The 15,000-nt window shown below is 50.9% G+C and overlaps 3 protein-coding genes across 3 annotated transcripts in view; all 3 read right to left on the bottom strand.

Moving 5' to 3' along the window:
- Positions 1-8,457, bottom strand: part of LOC126576827 (mucin-19-like) — a 30,023-nt gene extending 21,566 nt beyond the window's left edge. Inside the window, exons 1-2 of the mRNA XM_050238130.1 lie at positions 7,869-8,457; positions 7,682-7,790 (exon numbers count right to left, since the gene is read on the bottom strand). Of these exons, the coding sequence (XP_050094087.1) occupies positions 7,682-7,790; positions 7,869-8,408 (649 nt within the window). The 5' untranslated portion in view covers positions 8,409-8,457. The remainder of the gene's footprint in view (positions 1-7,681; positions 7,791-7,868) is intronic.
- The window catches only part of LOC126578850 (40S ribosomal protein S15Aa), a 296,185-nt gene that overhangs the window by 460 nt on the left and 280,725 nt on the right, over positions 1-15,000 (bottom strand). The gene's annotated exons all lie outside the window — the stretch shown is intronic.
- LOC126578833 (putative uncharacterized protein DDB_G0291608) overlaps positions 1-15,000 on the bottom strand; it is a 140,337-nt gene that overhangs the window by 110,647 nt on the left and 14,690 nt on the right. The gene's annotated exons all lie outside the window — the stretch shown is intronic.

Below are 15,000 nucleotides of genomic sequence, written 5' to 3'. Positions count from 1 at the left end.
TGCCGATGCTTAGGGGGCTCGTGAGGTCACACATTGATGCTCTACGCCATTATCTACGCTCGGTAGGGCAAGGTAACAATTAAACCTGAAGGTAAGACCCCTCACGGACCAGCTCTTGAGCACCTCCGGTATCTGGCAGGCCGGGACCGAGATCCGGACACCGGTGATAGGTGTGTTGTGTGCAGTGTTGCAACATTGCATGTTGCACGAGGGCCACAAAACCGCAAGGATAAGGAAACCAACCCCCCCCGTTCCAGCTCCCAGACCAGGTCCGTTCGGCGTAAATCGATACATGAAGCTCCGGGCCAGGAGCAGCCTTTAATGCAACACGAATTATCTTGGTACCCGGTCCCGGATGGTGATTGGGAGGAGTGTCAGCGTCTGCTCGGTTGCTTCTTGGAATAGCCTTCGATGAGAACGAGGAAAGGGATGTCTGGTTGGTAGCTTTTTTGCACCCTGTTCGATCGAATGGTCGATGGTCAGTGCACAAGTGGTGGTCGTTGTTGGGTGCGTTGAGCTCTTCGTTTTCATAAAAAGAATATCCGAACGGGGCGATCCGAGTGCAGCTGCATGTTTACACGTGCAGACCAGGGACGGAAAAAAGGGGGTGGTGCATTATCGTTAGCATTAGAGAGTTGAGAGGGAGATGAGCTCTTTCCCATTAGTTAACGGGCTAGATCCTCAGTTTCGTGATGATAGCGTAATGGTTCTTTTGTTTGGATGAGATTTCTTCGAAAGGATGCTCCTTTGTGACATCCAAAAGCTTTTGTTGTTTCAATTGGTTTTTGATTGCTCTGGACGCCCCTTGGAATGTGTTGCAAAATGGTCTTTAGTAGTAGTGGTTGTGTTACTGGGAACTTATGCTAGAATAGAGATGCTAGTTGATTTTAAATAACTTCAACAAAAACTAGACGTTAATGCACCAAATTATTACGATAATTTTGTATAACTAGGGTATTAAATGTTTCGAAAATGTCATCGCATCTGTCACAGCGACCATTTCTTAAAAAAAAGGAATCATTTCACAGCCAACTGCAGGTCATCAATCGTAAATGTCACACATTTTTCAAAATCAAGATGCATCTAACCGAGGATGCAGGATTTGCACCGTGGTTCGAGAATCTTGAGACCACATTAGTCACCATAGTAGGCGCCTGCCACCAAAACTGCATCTCAGCACTGGTCGTGAGATAAGCTTCCGCGAACACGAACCATTGGCTCCCTTCCATTATCCCGCGCGAAAAGGAAAACAAAAAGTAACCTTTTGTGGCCATTTCAGGCAGCCCCAATCCTTTCTTGAACGATTGACATGGACCATGGACCCCCCTCTCTGTGTAGCATAATCCACTTTGGAGAAGCAGCGGCAGCAGCAGCCCACTTTGACCGACACTTGTTTGACGTGTTGTTCCTCACTCTCTGCAGCGCGTTGTTCCGGTTCCGTTGTTGCAGGAAGGTTAGGAAGGTTGTAAGAACGTTGAATCACCTGGCAGGAAGGCCCCCGGGGCTGTGAGTGGGTGTGCATGTTGGCGTGTTTTCTTCGCGCGCATGAAAATTATGCAAAATCGATAGCCAGGGCCCACGCCACTGGCCTTACGGTCAAGAGAACGCCGCAGGCGGTGCTGTGGCAGTGAGGAGGGAAGGAAGCAGACCGGGAGGGTGTTGGTTAGCGTGCTGCTGCCACTGTAACCTGTTTATGGTGCGATATGCTAACAAACAACAACATTGTTGATGTTGCGAAACGCCACAGCATGATGCCCCCCCCCCCCCCACCTTTTTAAGATTGGCCAGATCCGGCCAGACACGGTGGCAGCCATCACGGTAGGAAGGAGGCGTGAGAGAGAGAGAGAGAGAGAGGGGTGCTTGGTAAATGTTGATACGCCGGGGGTGTTGGTGGTTTTTGAGGAGAGACGCATGATGGACTGATCGTTGATGGAGGAAAAAAGGGGCGAAGGGAGAGGGGTGGGGCAGCTGCCTGAGTAAACGAAGAACACACACCGACGCACACACAGTAACAAGTGAACAAAATCATCCTTTGAATCAACATAAACCCACCCCCTTCGGGGGGGGATGGAAGGGGGGTAACCAACGAGACGACTGTTTGGCCATCGGTGGGAGGGGGTGGTGGCGCATATCTCGAGGCGAAACCGAAACGAGTCGAGTCCTTCAACACCCGGTTCAAGCGTTGAAACTGTTGACTTCGACGATCGACAACAGCAGAGAGAGAGAGAGAGAGAGAGGGAGAAAGAGAGCGAGAAGTGAAACATTCGATAACGGGCCAAGGGTTGACTGCTTGTCACGAGCTTTATGCTACCTCCCAGTATGTGTGTGGGTGTTTTTTTGAGGGGGGGGGTGGTTGTAGAGGGTGCTTGTCTCACAGTTTTACGTGTCGCACGCAACGTTAGCGCATACGAAATTCGGCACTTTCCGAGGGAGAGGCCCCTCGTGACTGAGGAAAGCGAGGACGCGAGGACATGAAGTGCGCTGCCACCGTTGGCTTTTTGCATTATTTCCTCGTTTTTATCCTTCCGTTTTGTTTCGCTACTTTTTTTTCCTTCTCTGGTGTTGCTTTCGATGGTTTTGGAGCAGTTTGGCAACACCCACTCACCATTTCCACCCACACAATCCTTTCAGGTGGCCTTCTCGGTGTGATGGTTGCACTCCCACCGAGCCACCGAGGCCACGCGGCACAAAAGTGTCAAAATTGTTGCACCTTTTTGAGGTTGAAAGTGCTTTCGCATCCCCCCCCGGGAGAGGAACGGATTTTTTTTGCGTGGGGGTGGCTAGTGGTGGATGTTGCAGCTACTTTTGATGCCAACCCGTTGGCAACGGTACACGCTTGACGTGGCGCTTGACGCCTCGCGCGGTGTTACATTATGCCAGTTTGTTGTTCGAGGTTATAAATCGAAGTGGATTCTTTTTTTTTTCCCGCCATCCGGTAACAGCACCGATCCGGATCGAGAGAGTGCGCTCGGTCCCTTTGAGGACGCGTGCTGGCAGTTCAATAATTGAAGAGCTTGTGTTTCGTGGAGTTCGGAGCCCATTGTTCAATCAATTAAATGTTACGCGTGGTGCGGATGCCACATGGTCGCTGGTATGCTGGCGCTGTAACTGCTCTTATTTTATGCGAATTAAAGGAATAATCATCAATCAACCGCCGTTTGTCATTTATGCGCTTTTTGCATTCACGGTTCATGCTGTGTGGCTGTGGTTAGTGGCTTATTATGCTCAATATGGTCGCGCATGACAATGACACATGTTGCGTTTTTTTAAATGCATGCAGCTGCAATATATGAGGTTATTAATTAAGTGGCAAGTTTACAGTAATTTCCCTGGAGAATTACACGCTTTTAGCAGGCTATAGATGATTAAATATGGGTAGGCAATTAATAGTTTTAATTTTATAAAATATCTCTAAAGCAAGTCCGTCCTGTTTCTAAATCAAGTAGGCTTTGCTGTCATTTTTTGTAACTGCATGGTATTTGTTTATCAGGGGGACTAAGGCATTTAATTTTTTAACTTCATTTAATTTTTACATGTTTCCATGAATCCTGATCCTTTCAGGAGGATTATATAAAAGGGAATCTTTTATCCAAAGTGGGCTTTAGGAAATCCGCGCTTACATGGCTCGTGGATTCGTAAAAAGCGACACTTTTCAACTTCAAACATCTGTCAAAAATCAATAAATGGGAAAATCAAGGGAAACTCAACGGAGCTAGTTGGATAATCTTTTGATCTATCAAAAGAATAGCGATTTGTTTTTTTTTCTGATGACCCATCACGCAGCTACGAAGGGCACCGTTTTTGGTTCGAATCAAAAGACTTGTCCCTTAAGACTCAAGCGACGAACCCGATTTGAAGAAATAAAGTTCAGTCTTTTTGGACCCGAATTAACTTTAGCCCCCCTTTAGATACGCTAAAAACCCTCACGTGACAGCTACATTTAAAACTCATAGGCAGGCAGCTCCGTTTAAAACCTAACGACCCTTTTCTTTGTATCTATTCTTCTGACAACGCTAACTGCCCTGTCCAGCAACTCGTGACATAAATTGGAAGCATGATTTCATCCGCTTTTCCGCTACCTTTCGGCACATTAACCTTGTCCCATTCCGGCTGCGCTAACGATTGTACGTCACCAGAAGCAAGGAGCCTTGCATGTGACTCACAATTGCGAAAAGGGATTGCAGAGTAGCGAGGGAGAGCGAGTGAGTGAGAACAATAAAAGGGAGGGTAGGAAAGAAAGACAGGAAAGCTCGGGGAAAAAGAAAACAAAACGACTTGTTACCTGGCAGGATGGACAACAACAAACTGCTGTCACGATTCGAGCACGCAACTGGTCGGTCGGTCGGTCGGTGCGAGCGCCTGATGCGCGCCATGATTAGCGCTCGAAGTGAGTGTTTTGAATAATTAATGGTAAAATATATGTAACGCTGCCCTGGCCTGCTCTTCCCTGTTTCTCTTCCTTCATTAGTGCAACGCAAATGGCGTCCAACACGATTGGTCACCCAAAGGTTGAGGCGGCACTGCAGTGGTGGCGACGAATGCGTGTCGGTCGCGTGAGCATTCTCGTGCGTCCGCTCCACTCCATTCGTTTCAATCAACAAGTTTGTCGTGGACCATACATATGGTCCTTGGCGTGTACCTCACTCTCACCAAGCAACGCTAAAGTTTGTCCTGATAAACGACAATAATGATACGCAGGACAAGGGTTTTCGCAAATGGTCTAATTCAATCATCATAACTTTGCGCTCCTCCTTATCGCCGTCGTCGTCGTCGCCAAAGCCCGTTGTAAACCGTTGGCATGACCCATTCTTTTCCTGCTAGCTTTGGTTCTGTTGGTGTGCGGGGATAAATTCTTTTACTGGGCGTAGGAAACACCCTGCGAAACAGGAAACGAAAAGGTACAGACAAAGAAAGCTGCTGGTGCCAGCTGAGCTCACGAAGACGACCACAACTATTGCGCCTCCCTTCGGCCCCCACACATTCATGTTTCAAGTGAAGTTTTGCAGCACGAATATCCACTGGCGACAATCGGCACCTGCTGCCGGTGCTGCTGCTACTAACGGACAACACACAGACCGCCTACCAGCTTCCTTGCACGCACTTCCGGTTCCGGAGCGGCGGAAAACAACGAAAGAAAAAATGGGCACAGGGAGCGTTTTGCGTGGAATTTGTTTAGAAGGAAAACAGAACGGTGATGTGCGTGTCCCCGACAGCAACAGCGACAGCAATTTGTTGTTTGTAAGGGTGCAGGGGCGGCGTGGGGAGTGCGTTCATTAAGGGGCGTAACGCGTTTTATGGTCGCGCGCTCGCACACCCGTTTCCGGGCCCTTTCCCGGAGGACCACCAGGTGGGTATTAGCTTTTTGATTAGCTTTTTCTCACCTTCTACCAGGCGCTTACGCTGTAGCACCACCACCATCAGCTTATCAGTGGGATGCGGAAGGTGGTGGAAAGGATGTTTTAAAAATGGTTTTGTAGAGAAAAAAATCATATAGCAAATACAAGCATCATGTTGGTCAATGCACGATTGCCGTGCAACTCAACTGAATGATAGTGTTGTGAATAATGCACTTAGTGCGTCCTCTTAAGTCTCTTGGTTGCTCATTATGCGGCATTTGCTACAACAAAACGAAATCCATATTGACCTATTAAACTTTCAATCGAAATTGAGTTGCAATGAGGCCAAAAGAGAGGGTGAGCAATGAATAGATAAGCAGCTGCCATGAATCAATTGATTAAATTAATTGCAAAGCATGTCACCCTTCCACCCTCCTGGCCCCTTTAGATGACAAATCTAAACATCAAGCCCCCCCCCCCCCCCCCAAACAGAATCTGTCACCTGGCAATGAGATGATTATCATCAGCACCTCCAGTCCGGTTCGTGTTTTCATTTTTGTGGCGCTCATTATCGCTCTCTCTCTCTCTCTCCCTGTCTGTCTGTCTCTCTGTTCTCTCCAGCGGGAAAATGAAGGGCACAAAAAGAGAGAAGAATACCAGTTCGATAAGGGGGTGGGGGTTGACCAAAAACCACCCCACGCGTGCTAAATCCACCCGTAATTGCTGATCACTTTATAGTGAATGGTGTTCAGCGCCACCAATCCCCCCCCCCCCCCGGGGGAAAGGGGAGCTGGATACCGTCCTTCGAGGTAAGTCCAGCCCAATCCTCCACACCAATACACGCAAGCACCACTGCGTACGCCTGATGTGACTAATTGGATTATGAGTTCAATCAACGGGCAACTTGTTGGGCGGACCACAACCTTCACCGCCTCTTCACCCTTCTGGTGGCCTCTTGTTGGCGCAAATTGTTCGCATCAGGTAGGCGTTTGTTGCGAAAACTTTGCCATCGGAGACCAAACGGAGAGAGGGAGGCAGGGAGCGAGCATAAATGATTACTAGCGACCATTTGCACCGGCTGACGTGTGGTTGAGCGACAGCCCGGTTTTTGACTTATTCAGCAGCAGCAGCAGCAGCAGCAGTCCGGCAGGTGACCATATCTTTAGCGAGTGGCAATTAATGACCATCACACTAACACACATGCAGCGCGGATCACGAAAGTATAAATACAGCGCCATACACTCAAACGAATTGCGTACGAATCGTTGGTCACAACCGAGGAACTCCTGGGTTCTGTCAAAACGACCACCAAAAAAGAGCGGTGGCGGGGAAAAAGGTGAAAGACAATTAAATGCGTACCACCCCGCCCGGGAGGGAGGTGAAAAGAAGGGCCCAGGCCCTTGGCCCTCTAGCGCCATTCCCGTTGGTCGGCTGTAATCAAATTAGTATTAATTCAAACTGCTCGGTCTGCCGGTGGATTCGCGCGTACCTTTTTTCGGTTCGGTGTTCCGCAGTCCGCAGCTTCAGGATCCAGGTGCGTGCGCGACTGACCTGATGACCAGCGTGCGTTCGTATTTTACGCGGCATGATTGCGAAGGCACGCGGACACACCGTGCGTAACGAAGCACCGGAACGTGTGTATGTTATGTGACCTCAAGCAGGAGCAGCGGCAATGCCAGTAGCCAATCTTCATGGCTACGTTACTGCTGAGTCTGAGGTACCGCAGCAAATTAGGTTTTCCGCAGATAAACACAATCAACTCTGCGCGCCATTCTGGACCAACAGCCGACATTCGGAGCCAATCTGCGCTGTTGTCGCCTCTGGGCTCGTATTGCGGACTTCAAAAGGACTCCGAGAGAAGCGTGCTAGTGCTAGTAATAATGTTAATGATAAAGCTTTAAACTGTTGCTTAAATCAAGCAGCAGCAGCAGCAGCAGCAGCAGCAGGAGAAGTGCCAGCGATGGCATCGTAATGGAGCGTGCCGGTTTGATGAGCTAATGGGCCCCTCAAGCTGCGATTGGACACCACGATTGATTGGTGTGAAGTGAACACGATCTACAGTTCGTCTTTGATGCACCTCAAGAGCTACAAGGTGTCGGTTGGCGATTAATCGCAATGTTCGAGTAAAGTACTGGCGCCTCCATCACACTCGCCACGTGGTCTACTAAACGGGAAAGTTTCGTTCCCCAAAAAGGACTTTCAGAGAACAACCTGGGACACCGTACTGGGCTGTTGTGTTTTTGGAATTAACCAAATGAAATATGATTAATTCCATAGGGATTCATGGAAAATGAGGAACGGAGAGAAAAAGGTGCGAAAGGTTTACGGGTATTACGGGGACTCACCACTCTTGTTATCCGAAATGTTTGTGTAGTAAATCGGTGCCACGCAGCCCTCGGTTGGGCTAACCGGACCGCTCGACTGCTCGACGTCCTTTCGCTGCTGCTGCTGCTGCTGCTGCTGCTGGTGCTGCTGTTGGTGCGTCGTGATTCCCGCGTTGCCGCCACCGGCAGTCGCGAGCACAAAACCAACATTACCACTGTCGATGATGTTGTTGTTGTTGGTCTTGGTGTCCGGCGCACCACCACCACCACCACTACGTGCTGGACCCCCGCTAATGACACTGACACTGTTCAGCAGCACGAGCTGGCTGGTGGGGGCACCATGGTGGTGGCCCTTTCCTGGCGTGACCGCGACGCCATTGCTCTCGACCATCACATTTCCCAAGGCACTGCTGCTGGCTTCACTTTTCTGCTTCTTCGCAGTTCCACCGGTCACCACCGGTGCTGGGTGGCCATTCCGGGGGCGTCGTTCCGCTGTACGTCCATTCGCTGCTGCCGCTTCCTCCTTCACCTTTCCATTGCTGACCGTTAGCACCTGTCGCGTCACCATCGTCGCCGTTTGATGTTGTTGCCGTTGGTTTGTGGTGGTGGTGGTGGTGGTGGTGGTGGCACTGACGCCACCATTACCACCGCCACCAGTGGTCACAACCGTTGTTGACCGCTGGTTCCGCTGGTATGGCATCACCGTTGCCGCGGGCTGTTGCTTTTTCACGATGTAACACCGTGGCATTCTCGTGGCGCTTGGCGTGGTGTGGCGTGGATTGAGAGACGATCAGCACGTAATCGGACACTTCTTTCGGTTCGCTTTTGTGGTGTTGTTGTGGCTGGTGTTTTGTTTTGTTTGGTCGCGGCGGTTTCGCCCTTCCACGCGATTGCTTTGCGCGTTCCCGGAAAATGCCGGAAAATACCTCGCCGTCGCTTCCTCAGGGTGTTCGTGTCCTCTTTTCCAGCTGGCGCTTTAACGGAGTTTCGAACTCACAAACCGGTTGGCGGCGGTTTAAAATCATTCATTGGTCCGCACGATGAAACAGAACGTAGTAACCGTTGACGTCGTCCGTGTTGCCGTAGTAGTGGTAGTAGTAACGCTGTTAGCAGTATTAGTGGTAGTCAAACGAGAACGAGAACGAGCGCGATAGATAGGAGGAGGGCGAAACGCCAACGTGCGCACCGCCAAAAACCCTGTTCGCCCTGTCACGTTTCCACCCTCACGAGGCATCCGCGTGGGCTCGCGAGCAGCTTGTCATCGATCTGCGAGTTGCTGCTGCTGCTGCTGCGTCAGGTCGCGTGGCAGGCCGGCACACCAGGGACCGCTCGCGACCGGGTATTTGCCGAAACAGGCGCACTGGAGCGCGAGGACGACGAGGTCGAAAGGAAAACACACTTGTTGGATTTATGAAATATGTTTCGTTCGCTTCTCGCTCCTGCTAGTGGTGGTGGTGGTGGTGGTGGTGGTCAGGGTCCAGTTCAGGCCACGATGCGCACGAGCGCAGAGAACGCGAATGCTTCCGGCGAACACGACGGCTGACGTAGTAGTGGTAGTGGTAATGGTGGTGCTGCTGGACGTGCCACACCATCGATGGTTAAGGAAGGCGCCGAAGAGAAGCAGATCATTCCTGCGAACGGATTGCCCATCATCCGATGGCGCGTGGGTGGCGGGGGTGTGGTATGGGGTGCACGAATGATCCCTTTACGAACTGGCCGCGCCTGACCACATCTTTGGCAGCCTTCCTGGGACGATGGTTTCAAATATTGATGTGTTTACTCCCCGCCACTTGACGGTGCTAATGCTGCTGGTGGTGGTGCGTGGAAAATGACATGGAAATTTTCCATTTTCCCAGGAAGGTTTGCGTCCCACACGCACTGCACGATTCGTCCCTTTTTCCGCCCCTCCTTTTTGGGCCCAGCTCAGTGCGAAGGTTGCAGGGATAGGGAGTTTGAAGGAAGCGGTGGGCAAAATGGAAGTTCGTGTTTTCCGCTGAGCACAGCACCAGGGCACAGGTTCACCGGAGCGCAACGGGTGCCGCTACCCAGGAACCCCCCCCCCCGGGGGAGAGAAGCGGTCTACGCAGCGATGTTTTGGATGTTGCAAGATCAGCATAAATCCGTCAAGCGAACCGAACAGTAGCAGCAGCAGCAGCAAGTCAGTGATTGTGTCCACAGTTTTCTGGGGTGTTGTTGCGGGGAGTTGATGGCTTTTCCACAGATTTTCCCGGGATTTTTCCGTCCCCGATTGATTCACTTTTGTAGTTGGTTGTTTCACTTTTCTATGGTAGTTCGATGTTTTAGTTCGATGTGTGATTTGTTTCTTCGTCAACTGTTCTGGTTTACTAGATCGACGATTTCAATGTGTTGTGTAATACTGCGTGTTTATGTTTGTTGTTGTTATGCTCTCACTTTTATTCACAGTAGCTCCTTTGGGGATACGATCTTAACCATTTAAAATTGCTTTTCGATTACTGCTTTGTGTTGTTACAAGTTAATTGAATCTTTAATCAACACCTTCACATTCGGTATCACGCTTTGCTGGACTCAATTGACACTTCCACTCTCCCTCTTTCTCGTGTTGTGTTTTCGTTGCAAATATGTGTATATATTCTTCCTTTCTTTCCACCCTCAAATATCAAATTTTAAAAATGTATTCACAGAACGGTTATTGCTTTCGTTGTACCGGGCCAGTAGCAGCAGCACGCACTGGGGGAGAGAGTTTTCCGAACAGAGAGAGAGACAGAGAGATTGAGAGAGCACTAGTGAGAAAGAGAGAGAGAGAGAGAGAGAGCATCGAAATTGCTTGTTGCGCCGTCGGTTGCTGTGTTTTTGCTACATTCTCGTTCGACATGGAGTGTTTCACTTGAGGCTTCACTGCTTTTGTTGCTCCTCCGGCACCGCAGGAGCTGTTCGGCCATGCTCTCAAACACGAATTCTATTTATTATTTAACACCGCACTATAACACCAGCACCAGGTAGTAGTCGAACTCAGATTGAATCACTCAAACACAGAGAGAGAGAGAGAGAGAGAGAGAGAGGGAGCGAGAGGGAGTGAGAGAGAGCACGCACGCATTCGTAACACGCGACCGCGCGAGCACATCACCATCACCATCTCGCACTTCCGGCAGAGTTCCGGCAGACTGCAGACCACGGCAAAAACGGTACGGACTGAAAAGACGGAAAAAGGGTGGCAAAGGTAACTGGGATGCGATGGTTAGCGCGACGACGATGGCGACGATGACGACGACAACGACTACTTCGATGCGCCTTCGGGTTTTACACCGACGACGACGACGACGACGACGACGACGACGCCGAGGATAATGGTTCGGATCGTGGCGAAGTAATTATTACAGAGCCAATAGCGAATGGCGCGGGGGTTTGAGGGATGAGCCCTCATGCAACAAGTAGCTTGTAAGTGGTAGTAAACCAAACACCACGTTCACCGTACACGATTAGCGAGCGAATGGAGGCCGCGGAATGGAATTGTCCTGAAGGGGATATCCATTTACACCCCTTCGAGTGAGGGAGGGACGGTTGCTCCAACAGGTGCTGATCCACCCCAAATGGACCGCGGAGGGGTGGATTACGAAATACGGCCACGGTACTCCCCGGGATTACACAATAATGCGGCCACAAAACCTTCACGCCACCACGGTTGTACCTCGTTATCGATCTCTCACTCATCGAACGAACGAACCGCGGCCACCTCGGACGCGCACTACTCGGACGGAAATCGTGAAATTGTGTTTCTCGGCCCGGGGACTCTCTTCACGTCTTCCCGACTCGTCCTCGCTTCGTACTCACTCACAGTTCAAAAGGCACCTAGTGGCCAGCTTTTGGCACGAATTCCGCCTCGCCACAATGTGAAAATGTCCGTCCGAACGTCCGCAGGCCATGCAGTACCGGGCCCGGCGGCCATGCTTGCTTTTCGCTTTTCGCCTGTGCTACTCGCTGTTGCTGCTGTTGCTGTACTTCGTACGAGGAAAAGGAGACTGGAGGAGGAGGAGGAGAGGAGTCACACACCACCGGAGTCAGACCAGTGTGAGCTCACGAACACCACCGAACAACAGCGTACGGGCCTACGGGTGTACTACTGCGACAAGTGGGTTTTTTTCCAGGCGCGATATCGGCGCGGACACTCGGGCTCGCGGATCGGCGTTTCCTGCAGCAAACAAGTTGCCACCCCGGGCACTCGGTAGTGGGAGCGCTGCGAACGCATCGCAGCGACCTGTTCTACGACCTAGTCAGGTGCCGGAATAGCAAAAGAACTCACCGAGAACTCACTTTTCCCATTTCCGCCGCAATGAGTACACCGTACTAACACGCACACTATCATGAAACGTTGAGAGTGTCTAAGATTGAGCTCCTCACGTAGCTCCTGAGTGTTCTGCGAATGTCCTTTTAGTTAGTGTGAGAGGACAAAGGGCGCGGTGGGAGAGAGGGAGGCGAGAGAGAGAGAGGGAGTAGGTCGTTAAGGGAGGAAAAGAACCCTCCCCATTTAAAAGGGAGGGCCTGCCTTGCTGCTCACGTAGCCTGCTACGATCGATGGCTCCGATACGGAACGCACACAGTACGTGCACTACGTTCCTTTGCAACGCGATTTTCGCGATGGAAAACTCGAGGGAAAACACACAACAACCAGGGGGGGGGGGGTGGAAAGCGATGGAACGCACGTACCTACACTTTTCGACGGCCAGAGAAAAGCACAACACAACACAGGAACACGCGAAAAACGCGAATGCGGCCTGAGAATCAACTGAGCGCACCGGAGCGGCCGACGGCTGTGCTGCTGAGCAACGCAGCAACCGCGCGGGCTTGCTGTTGCTGCGCGGATATCGGACGTGATTCGGGATTCGAGCAGTCAACCCACAGACACAAACACACAGGAGCGAGCGCTCTCTCTCTCTCTCTCGACGACGAGTTCCCTTTATCTTCTCTCCGGTTTTGTTGACAGTTTTCCCTGCGGCGAGCGCAACGCCACGCATTTTCCACCCTCCCAGTATGTGTGAGCGTGGAACTGAGTGAGTTCGTTTTCGTCCTTTTTTTTTCCTTCTTCGACAACACACAAGGGATTCTACAAGTGGTAGTTTCATCGTGCACTTGTTGTCCCCGTTTCGAGCAGTTCTGCAGTTCCCCGAACTCTGCGAATCATCCTGGCTGGCTGGCTTGCTGGCAGGTGGCCGTGATACGCCTGCGTGCGGTGGTACCCGGTCTCGCGGGTGGCTGGGAGGACGCGGGGAGGAGGAGTGCTTCCCTCGAGAACGGTTCTGGTTCTGGCTTTCTCTCGACGCTATTGCTGCGCTACTTGCGCCCATTGTGTGCGGTGCGTCGGCTCCCTTCTGTATCCTCCCTGAGGCCGGAAATAATTTCCACGCAGGATGTGACGGATGGATTGATCCGAAGGGACTGCACCACCACGCACCAGTTCGTATGTTGTGTGCGTTTTTTTTTCAATGAAAATCGAGAAAGAAATTACGAAAACTCTGTTGCTGCTGCTGCTGCTGCTGCTACACATCAAAGTATGCTCCGCTTCATTGGTCCGCTTTCAAAAGGGCAACTAGGATTACCTCGAACCTATTTGTAGGGCAGAGAGAGGGTGAGACGGCCTGACAGGGGTGTACGTCACCGGCTCGGTTGGTCATCGGCTGACGACGGTCTACGACTTTTCAATATTTTGAAATGCATGCAACAAGTGCGTGTAATCGTGTTGTTGATGTAAGAAAATCGATAACCGTCATCTGGAGCACAGGCACACAGCCATTGCAGCAGGTTCTCGTTGAAGCGAACAGAATCGGTTTAGAATTTCTGGTTGAAATTTTTCTTTCAAATTAATGAGCAGACATTTGCATTGTTTCTGGCAAGTTAAATATATATTTAATTGATTTAGACTGCATTTTTTCTTCTTAGTATTTGGATTTACACAGTTCAAGCACTTAAACTGAATCTGGTTTTTGTTGCAATATATCATTCCAAAAAAGTCAATTTACAGAACGATCCTATCGTATAACAAGACAGCATTGCAAGCTTCATCTTTTAGCAAAACGGAAACACACCGAACGACCGCAACACGCATAAAACAATAAAACCAAAGACGTGCAATAAAAGAGCTCGTCCAACAACAGCTTGGTCGCTGTGTGCGCATTCTGGGCAAATCCATGGCATGCCGGGACCTGCTGGAGCGTGAGTAGGAACAGGTTCAAGTGTCGCCTAGCATACTATGGTCCCTCTCGTACTGTGGCGCCACCATTGGTGACCGTTCGGTGTGTACTCGAACAACGATAAACATAATTCTAAACATAATTTTACAATTTCTGTACGGACAATGAAAACACGCATAAAAGGTCGTTCCCGTCGGTAGGTTGAGGGGTGGGATGGGAAAAACGAGAGAAAAACGGGAAGGGAAAGAGAGGAGCAAACTTTTCCCAAACTGGCGAAGGAACACGAAGGGGCTGGTGGTGGTGGTGGTGGTGGTGTTGCCGGTACACGGGAAAGCCGGACCAGATCTACGAGATGAATGGGCGAAAAAGTTTTTCCCCGTCTCGGCACTCTCCACCATCCGTTCCCTTTTTTCCGACTGCCGAAATGCCGACCAGTGGCCAGCCGGTGGTGAGTCCAGAGTCCCCGGTGCCCGGTGGTGGTGTGGTGGTGCGGTTATCGATGTGTCCGACAATGGTTGTTCCGTTCGGGGAAAACATTTTCCCGCAACGCGCTCACTCACTCCGGAGGGCGCGGAATGGGTACAATACGCGACGCGAACGTGCAGTCAACCGGTTCGGAAAATGCGGATTTTGTGCGGAGGCAGATCCCGAGGACTGCACTTTTTTGAGGGAAGGAAGGGGGAGGGGCGTGCAAAAGCTGGCTGGCACGTACGCACATACTAGACACACAGGACACACAGGACACAGTCACGGAACATGCAACATCTCGAACATGGCCACCGTACAAACAAGCACAGCATTGGCCGGTGCTTCGCTATCAAGTGGTCGACGAACATGCCGGACCCAAGGCCTTGTTCGCCGATATTTGTGTTCTGTGGCTCGCGATCGACAATTCACGAGGGTGGTGGTGGCAGCGTCCTACCATCGATTGAAAAGCGATTGAGAGCGCATCGCGTGAGCGCAAGCGTTTAACTTGGTTAGTAGCGAGAGGAGCGATTCAGTTTAAACTGTTCCGCTGTGTGCGTTCCTCGGGAATTCAACGGGGCACCAGACACTGATCCTTTTACTTCCAGGCTCCGTTTTTCAATTAGACTAGACACACACTCCGCTCCTGGTGGCGCGAATCAACTGTCCATGTAGTGTTGAAGTAGTTCCTCGAATCATTCCCACACTACT

This window comes from Anopheles aquasalis, chromosome 3 (genome assembly GCF_943734665.1).
Source record: "Anopheles aquasalis chromosome 3, idAnoAquaMG_Q_19, whole genome shotgun sequence".
Taxonomy (NCBI): Eukaryota; Metazoa; Arthropoda; class Insecta; order Diptera; family Culicidae; genus Anopheles; species Anopheles aquasalis.
This window is presented reverse-complemented; position numbering and strand designations above follow the sequence as displayed.